The sequence below is a fragment of the Schistosoma mansoni genome, chromosome 1 (assembly GCF_000237925.1).
Source record: "Schistosoma mansoni strain Puerto Rico chromosome 1, complete genome".
NCBI lineage: Eukaryota > Metazoa > Platyhelminthes > Trematoda > Strigeidida > Schistosomatidae > Schistosoma > Schistosoma mansoni.
In genome coordinates this window covers 2,842,852-2,853,124 of record NC_031495.1, presented here as the reverse complement: position 1 = coordinate 2,853,124, position 10,273 = coordinate 2,842,852, and the positions used below count along the sequence as shown (strand labels likewise).

At 36.0% G+C, this 10,273-nt stretch overlaps 1 protein-coding gene across 1 annotated transcript in view; it reads right to left on the bottom strand.

Annotated features, from left to right (window-relative positions):
* Positions 1-2,372: 2,372 nt before the first annotated feature.
* Positions 2,373-10,273, bottom strand: part of Smp_151670 (protein kinase) — a gene marked incomplete at both ends in the record, with an annotated part of 31,741 nt that continues 23,840 nt past the window's right edge. The window contains 2 exons of the mRNA XM_018792993.1: positions 2,373-2,758; positions 6,858-7,040. Of these exons, the coding sequence (XP_018647550.1) occupies positions 2,373-2,758; positions 6,858-7,040 (569 nt within the window). The remainder of the gene's footprint in view (positions 2,759-6,857; positions 7,041-10,273) is intronic.

The window sequence follows — 10,273 nt, the reverse complement described above, 5'->3', positions numbered from 1 at the left end:
ACAGACCAAATCGTACGACTACGGATCATCGTTGAAGAATCATTTGGATGGAACTAATCACTATACATTAACTTTCTTGATTACGAGAAAGCATTTAAGTGTGGACAGAACCTTATGGAAACACTATGGTGTACCTGAGAAAATTATCAACATCATACGGAATTCATACGAGGGACTACACTGCAAAATCGCGAATGGAGAACAGCTGAAAGGTACATTCCAAGTGAGGACTGAAGTCAGATAAGGCTGACTACTCTCTTCCTTTCTATCTCTTCTGATGGGTGACTGGATTATGAAGTCCTCCACATTTCAGGAGAAGCACCGAATACGACAGCTTGGATGCAACTGGACGATTTGCACTTCGCAGACGACCTAGCCCTTCTATCCCATACATACCAACAAATACAGATGAAGACAGCCAGTGTAGCAGCAGCTTCTGAAGCAGTGGGCCTCAACATATACAAAGAAAAAAGCAAGATTCTCAAATACGACACGGAGAACACCAACTCAATCACACTAGATGGAGAAACTCTGGAAGAGGTGGAAAATTTCACGTACTTTGGTAGCGTCATTGATAAACAAGGAGGATCTGATGCAGATGTAAAGACAAAGATTGGCAAAGCGAGGTCAGCATTTCTACAATTGAAGGACATATGGAACTCAAAACAACTGTCAGCCAACACCAAAGTCACAATCTTCAATATGAACATCTGGACAGTTCTATTGTACAGAGCTGAAATTCAGAGAACTACCACAACCATTATCAAAAAAGTACAAGTATTTATAAACAATTGTCTAGGCAAAATACTTAGTATCCGTTGGCCGGATATCATCAGCAACAACCTTCTGTAGCAGAGAACAAATCAACTTCCAGCTGAAAAGAAAATTAAGGACGCTGGGAGTGGATAGGATATGCATCGAGGGAATCATCGGACTGCATCACGAGGCAAGCGCTACTTTGAAATCCTGAGACGAAAAAGAGCAAGGTCAAGGAATGCACTGAGCTGAGAATTGAAATCAGACATCAAAAGGACAAATAGCAACTGGAAAGGATTGCCCAGGACAGAGTTTAATGAAAAATTCGGGGAGGCAGCCTATTCTCCTCAATGAGGGGTAACAGATGTACGTAAGTACGTAGTATACGACCCAAAAGTTGCTAAAAATTATTAGTGTGTTGAGACCTGCTCTAAGGACCAATTGTGAAAGTACATATACTCCAGCTACACCAAAACGTCAACATATAGAACACCAGGACTATTTTACAAACATAATCATCATCGAATGTTACGCATTTCAACAATCATAAACCAATAGGAAGATCCAAAAACCCACATATATATGAATATCACTTATTTTCATTCAAATATAAGAAAAATTACATTCGTAAATCAAGCATTATGGATATACTATCGAAAAATGTCCATCTGTAATAAAGCGAAAAATACTTAGGAAAATATAAATTTAAGTATAAAAAAAAAGATTCCACGGAAACGAACACAGAAACAAACGTTTTGATTACAGGATGTAAAAGGGGTATATATATATATATATATATATTCAATAATATGGGAAACAATACAGTTCTCAATAGTCCCCCATTCAACTAAAAAATACTTTACATAATTTACATGATTAGATGAGTTTATAATAAGTACAGAAGATGGAAATAGTATCAAAGGGGTTTCACTTTAAGGTATTTAGTTACTATACATATAAAAAATTCATTTTTATTCATATATATACCCACGGTCATCATTAACAATCATTAATATTATGATACTGAAGAATTTAAAGAAATGTCAGATTCTGTTGTTGTTGTTGTTGTTGTTTCAGTAACCAGGTAATAGGTGAACACAGTAACAGAAACATCAGATGAGTGATATAAACAAACATATTTATTCTGTATGTCGTATTTTTTTGCATAAATGTACACAGACACATACACACAACAAAACAACGTGATCATTTGATTATTATTATTACTTATAACAGTAATTAGTAGTAGTATACAACAAATGAGAAAATGTACACAGGTAAATGAAAAGAAGAAATCTCATTCATCTCATCATTAAAGACATGAAGCTGTAGGAGGAAATATCAGAACAAACAATGAATAAATAATATCGTGAATAAAATGAAGACATTCAACTAAGAAGAGGAAACGTTCAGTCGGTTTTTTTTTAAAAAAGTTCCAATAAAGATCATACAAATGACATCACGGAAGTAAATTAAAAGATTACACATTAGTACCTATTACATTTTGATACATTAATTTAGTTTTTCTCTGTATTACTCACGTTTTCTCCATCTTAGTTACCTTCACTGGAATATATATATATATACATATGACTAAGTGGAACCTTACAATGTATCTATACTGAATCCAACATAGTAGTAACTTCAAAATCAGTATCAATAGAATCAAAATCTTCACCGACAGCTAATGCAACAGCATCAATTGCTTCAGCTTGTTGACGAGCGAATACACCACGTAGATAATTAGTTAAACAGCTATCAACAAAAATCGGACGAAGTGTATTGTGACTTGAATGAGGGCATGTTAATTTAATCAAGTCTGGAATAAAATGTCTATGAATAATTTCAATAGATAAACGATCATTCGTATCTTTTTGTAAACATGAATGAATAAAATATATGAATTCAGATGAGAAACAATAAACTGGTAAACGTGGAGCTGGTTGTTCTACAATATAGGTGAATAAATTGTACATACCAATAGTTGAACGACCTTTTGGATCTGTAAGGGCTGAAATGTAATTTAACAAATATGAAAAGAAGTAGTTTTCGTAAGACAGTAACTGATAAAATGTTCAAATATATATTTAGAGTAGGTTCTTTCTATAATGAATTAACCAACCAATATGCTTGCCTATCGTGATGATCCAATCGAGCTATGCTGGCTGGAACAATCGTTCCTCAAGGTCCTACCATGCCACACAGGTCGGTTGAAGAGTGGTAAGACTAAAAGCAGCAATCCCAAGGTCCGAAGGCGAAGTCGTACTGCCGACTGTACAGAGGTGTGACAGCAGTATGACAGCATGACAGCGATGCTGCCTTCCCACAAGGAGGGGTGGGGTTAGAAAAGGTCGACCCTAAAAATGCACACCTCGCCTTACCCCACGGATATCCGTCTCCGGCGGTAAGGTCCTTTGAACAACGGAGCTAACACGTCAAAAATCCCCCACAATAAGGCCGTGCGTGACCGGCCTCAAGAAGTTGTCCCTTGGGCACTGCGGTCACGCTCCCAGGTCATTATGACCAACACTAATCCAACTTCTTTTTCAGGTCCCTCAAGAAATACCCTTCCACGGTGTGGGCAGCCGGGAAGTGATATTAGCCCTCATACTCATAACTGCACACGAGACCAAGTTGGTCACCTTCAAATCCTTCCTACACTTAATAATTATTTCTAGGAGGAAAAACACTGTTATACTTGTTTATTTTAACATAAATTATACCATGAACTGGTATTAACTAAAGAACCATTGAAAACTACGGAGTACAGTAGAATATTCGAGAGCTTTCTAAACAAGTAACGATTTATTTGAAACATATCAGGATAAATTTAACATTCAAATGAATAATACCTCGGAAGATTTGCTCCCTCAGTGAAACTGATAAAATATCTATACACATATAGTGTAGTGAATAAGAACACGGGTGGGGAAAATTGAATGTATTTAAGCATAGATTACAGACCATCTCACCATACAGTAAACGGTTAATTTGCAAAATAACAATCAATTGTCGCAATCTTAACTGTTCCGTTTGCAAATACCAGTCTATCTTCTCTGATTTCATTGTTCATGCATTTTCACACCGATTGTGCTTCTTTCGTGTTCTTTCCTTATCGATCTTCTACCAAAATACATTCTATGCCTGACCATCACCATATACTACTTATGTAGATATAAGTAACCCACACCACAATAGTACTAATACACTCTATTGGATGACAGTATCTGACCGCAAAATTATAATTTGAGCTAATGTTATCAATGTACGTAGGTCTACTAATTCAGACAGTTAACTTTCACGAAATATGTTATTATTACTACTATTACTGTTTCTGCTAAAGAGACCTCAGATCATCTACCATTTTTGTTATTAAATATTAGTTATTTTTTAGAATGATAACCGTAACAACTTTTTTTCCGATTCATATCTCCGAGCTGACATCTCCAGATATTTGATTGATTGCTGAAACTTTTAGTCTGCTAATTTTACCATGGGTCCGAAAGTTATATTTTGTTTCTGAATACAAAGAATTCTTCAGCTTCAAATTTGACCTCTTGAATATTAGACTTTTCTGAGCACCCATCTTCTATCGGTATTCCCTATCGAATTCGGATTAACTGTTAGAGTTGTATATGTATTAGCATACAGTCTATCGAGTTCGCATTAAATCCAGTTCACATTGGAAAAATAATTAAATCGATCGTAATCAAGAGTTAATTTAGCCTAATCTTTTGAAATTTAACAATTTCATAATATTAACTACATTTGTCTGCATCAAGCATTAACAGTATATTATCAGGAGTTTTGTGGATAGCAATTGTTAATAGTTGAGATCATGAATCAATTGAAGCTAGATCACCATGCAAAGCCTCGAAGCACTGGACGGTCGTTTCGTCCTATTATGGAACTATTCAGTAGTGTGCATCCACGATCCCGCCTCACGAGATTCGAACCCAAGACCTATCAGTCTTGCATGCGAGCGCTTAACCTCTAGACCAATGGGCTGGCCGGCATCCAACGATGTTAATGTCTAACTTCAACCAATCCACGAAGTTGAGCAACCATTTCGCCAATGTCTTCAGTGAGTTGTTATCTCCCAACAGACCTGGCCTTCCAGTGCTTCCAGGTTTTCCATAGTGGTCTAGCTTCAATTGATTCATCATCTCAACCATTCATAAATTGTTTAGAATGTAATTAATCCTTCATTTAATTTTCTTCTACTGTTTAATGTTTTTATCGAATTAAGGTAGAATTTATTAGATCCTGACCAGTAGGTATATATACAAATTGGATAATGTTTTAACCGTCAAATTTTTCACCTATCAACAAGAAAATAAGAAATGACTAATAGTCTATTGAAAAATATTTTTCTTTGCTATCAACATTTATTTTGGGAATATATACTACACTTATGAAAATATGTAGCATTTCTAAACTAGTAAACAAGTAATATAAACCTTAAGCTGTGTTCAAATAAACAAGCAGACATTTTATGTATCAATCTAACAAACACATACACCCCCACGCACACACACACACGAGTAAACAAAGAAAACAATAAATGCCATAAATAAACAAGTTTATAAGATGGTGGAGAAGATTTATAGCTCAGGTGGGTGATTTTGATGAGAACAAACCTACATCAAAAACAATATTATATTTACTAGACGTTCCTAATATTTACATAGTGTCAATATATTTCATCTGATATGACAGTAAAAAAAAGAAAATTACATTGTCTAATCATTATATCACTTTTCGGAAACCTTAAAACTAGGCAACAAATATATGATATGATTAGTCTTAATAGTAATCTATGAAAATTTATCTTAGAAATGAGAGTGACAGATACTTTGTATCTTACCAAAATAACTAAGACGATTGCATATGTTTATAGCCTTTCAAGTGTCAGTGTTATACTAGATATCATAACCGTTTTAGGAATAATCATTTTATATATTTATTTATTTAAACATATAAATATTGGTACAAAGAAGCATCGAAATATTGGTACAAAGAAGCATCGAATACATATGCGCCGCACAAATCTCATTTGATTTGTGTGAGGGCTGTGATACTGACCAGGTACCCAAACTGATGCAGGTGGTTTTCTTAGGAGACCACACCTGGAGCCTTTGACTTAATTATCTGATCCACAAGGCAGTGGAGCTTCGTAAGGAGATGCAGTCCCATCGTAGCCAGTTACCAACGATTGATTCATACGCCATTTGTTCCTTCGGGATACTGGAGCTCATGTGCGCCATTGGTTTGGAACCAACGTGTTCCAACTCCCCTAGATGGACGCGCCGTGTCCACCAACCCGGTTAAAGTGCCGGACATTCGCTTTCCATCCCCTCAATTTCGTGAACAACACCTCGGCCACGAGAAGGCAGTGAGTAGGACTTCCCTGGTAGAGGCTATATATGCGTGGCCATGTGAGAGCATTTGCAGAGGAAGGGCGGACTCTCCTCACTCTCGGCCGTACCAGGGCATTTGGAGGCAAAAATTCCTATCAAAGATTATTTAAGCTCTGTTTTAGATTCAAAGATTAAATCAAGGTAACACGTTATTGGTTTAAGAACTAATACATCTTCACTATCTTTGCATACACTTCAACAAAATACAGTCCAAATGAGCATTTTCATAGACTAAATGCGTATTTTATAGATACTATGGTGTTAACTTGGGACATGAATGAACAGATAAGGAGTCTAGAAACAGGAGTAAATTGTTTGTAGGAGAAGAAGAGTTTCATACATCTACACATAACATTTCTAATCGGTATAAAAATACACCAAAGTTATGACTGACGTACTACCTAATGTTGTCTCTTTGAAACTCAAACATGGTGAGGATGTGTACAACACTCTTGCTACTTTTTACGATATCCACTTAAATTTTGATGATGCTATAGTATAAGCCAAAAGCATCTTGAAGTTGGATTGTCAATAAGCTCACCTTACTAAACTGATTGAATATAGTGAAAAAGAGTACATCTATCGTTACAAAGAGATTGGGAAAAGATACCTCATGCAATGATTCATAAACAACTAGATGAAAACAGATGAATAGTACAAAGGAAAATTTGTTTCACTTACCAGGCAATAATTCACCAGTTTTTGCAGCTCTAAAATGTTCAAGCATGTTTGTTTCTTGATCTGGCGCAAATGCACGTACAAAATCAACTGGATCAATAGATGGGATTGGATATTGTCCAATAGCTAATTCCATCAATGTCAATCCAAGACTCCATATATCACTAGCTGCAGTGAATAGTTCACCTGGAGGCAATAGTAAATAAACATTTAACAGGCAGAAAGAGACAATTAAGTAAAAGTAGTTAATAGAACATTACATTTAGTTAACGATTAAAAAAAACTGAAAGATTATCCATACATTCATACTACATATTAACATATTTCGTAGCAAAAGATTGAGATAAGAAATTGACAAGACGAAAATCAATCAGTCATACGAAACATGTAATCTAAGACATGTGTATTGGTTAACGTCGCCGTACCCCATAAGCACGGCGAAGTAGAACCATTTCATGACAAATCCCAGAGTATTAGGAGTAGTGAGAGTAGTAGTAGAAAAGACTAGATCCCGAACGCGGAAAAAAAGGTAAGTGAGGACTCAGGCAAGACAAGAAATGAACACACAAACACCATAGCAAACGATTTTGAGCCATCCGATTCAAAGTCACTAAACATTGGTTACGGTAATCATGCGGATACAACACAGATAGTATACACTGAGCCACCTATAAAAACGGCTCATGCCAAGTGTCAATGACTTCATGAATTAGTACCACATCTTAGTTTGGCCATCTAACACCCCTACGCCACATATCACCCGTCTAAGGTCGGCAGTGTTTGTGCATACGTAACACACGTCCCAACTACCTCAGTTGATGAAGATTTGCTACATCAACACATAAATATTGGTACAAAGAGGCACCAGATATATATGCGCCACACAAATCTCATTTCATTTGTGTGAAGGCTGTGATACTGTACAGATGCCCAAACTGAAGCAGGTGGTTTTCTTAGGGAGCCACAAACGGAGCCTTTGACCTAAAGGTCTAGTCCACAAGGCAGTGGAGCATTGTAAGGAGATGCAATCCCATGGTAGCCGGTGACCAACAATTGATTCATACGCCATTTGTTCCCTCAGGATACTAGAGTCAGCCCATGTGCACCATTGGTTTGGAATGAGGGTTTTCCAACTCCCCTGGGTGGACTTTATGTGTCCACCGACCCGGTTAAAGTGCCGGACATTCGCTTTCCATCCCCTCAATTTCGTAAACAACACCCCAACCAAGAGAAGGCAGTAAGTAGGACTTCCCTGACAGAGGCTATATAAGCGTGACCATGTGAGAGCATTTGGAAAGGGATAGAGGACTCTCCCCACTCTCGGCCGTACCAGGGCATTTCTATTATTGAATGTGTAGTGCCAAAAAAATGTGAAATGAGTTTAAAAAAATTAAAAAAACATCAGTGTAATAGTGAAATCAACAATTTGTTAATAGATAAGACAAAACTTAGAAATTGTTTACATAACATAATGTCAATTCATATAAGATAAATAAATTGAACTTATTAATTATTATTATTATTAATAACATTAATAACATCTTCAAATCCTAATCTTTCATATTACTACTTATACTCTTATTACTTCTACCATTATAGGATTTGAATCGACAACTACATTTGTGTGCTTATATAGTATGGCAACTCGAACTGATGTACGTACGTACGATGTTCTACGTTGTGACTGACTGACTGACTGATTGACTGAATAAATAATCTGTATTGTTAATAAATATATTTTATCAAATATAATGTACACATAAGTAATAAATAAAATCAAAAACAAAAAAGAACCAAATTTATTTTGATTTTCTGCCAAAAGTAAATAAGTAAAAAAAGAAAAAAGAAAAAAAAGAAAGAAAAATGTTTACAAGATTCCCCATAGTTTATTTATTAACTTCTTCATGGATACAACTAATTGTATGTAAATTAAAAGTAAATAAAATTTTATGATAGGGTAATGATCATTTAAGAATAAACACTAGAAAGTTCATATATACAACAAGTATAAAATGTTCCTATTATGTTCTTACAATGATAATATTATTATTCAATGAAAATGTAATGGATCAGAAGGGGTTTTGTGGATATTTCAGTATTTTCATAGTTAAAATCATGAGTCAATTGAAGCTAGACAACCATGGAAAACCTGGAAGCACTGAACGGCCGTTTCATCCTATTGTGGGACTCCTCAGCAGTGCGCATCCACAATCCCGCCCCAAGAGATTCGAACCCAGGACCTACCAGTCTCGCGCCAGAGCACTTAACCGATAGACCACTGAGCTGACATCCAACGGTGTTAATGTCTAATTTCAACCAATCCACGAAACTTGAGCAACCGTTCACCAATTGTCTTCAGTGAGTTGTTATCTCACAACAGACGTGGTTGAACTCCACTGGTCACTGCTTCTCACTAGAACTGCAGGACATATATCTTGAAGTCATTCTGTTGTTATTCTGATTGTTCATCGTTTTCTTTCTTTTTTTATTTTATTTAAACACATAAATATTGGTACAAAGGGGCACCAGATATATATGCGCCACACAGTCAGTCTGTCAGCCACAACGTAGAACTTCGTACGTACGTACATCAGTTCGAGTTGCCATAATACATTAGCACAGAGATGCAGTTGTCGATTCAAATCCCATAGTGGTAGAAGTAATAAGAGTATAAGCATTATGTGAAAGACCATGGTAGCCGGTGACCAACAATAGAGTATAATACAGTGAAATATCAGGATACTAGAGTCAGCCCATGTGCACCATTGGTTTGGAATGAGGGTTTTCCAACTCCCCTGGGTGGACTTTATGTGTCCACCGACCCGGTTAAAGTGCCGGACATTCGCTTTCCATCCCCTCAATTTCGTAAACAACACCCCAACCAAGAGAAGGCAGTAAGTAGGACTTCCCTGACAGAGGCTATATAAGCGTGACCATGTGAGAGCATTTGGAAAGGGATAGAGGACTCTCCCCACTCTCGGCCGTACCAGGGCATTTCTATTATTGAATGTGTAGTACCAAAAAAATGTGAAATGAGTTTAAAAAAATTAAAAAAACATCAGTGTAATAGTGAAATCAACAATTTGGAAATAGATAAGACAAAACTTAGAAATTGTTTACATAACATAATGTCAATTCATATAAGATAAATAAATTGAACTTATTAATTATTATTATTATTAATAACATTAATAACATCTTCAAATCCTAATCTTTCATATTACTACTTATACTCTTATTACTTCTACCATTATAGGATTTGAATCGACAACTACATTTGTGTGCTTATATAGTATGGCAACTCGAACTGATGTACGTACGTACGAAGTTCTACGTTGTGGCTGACAGACTGACTGTGTGGCGCATATATATCTGGTGCCCCTTTGTACCAATATTTATGTGTTTAAATAAAATAAAAA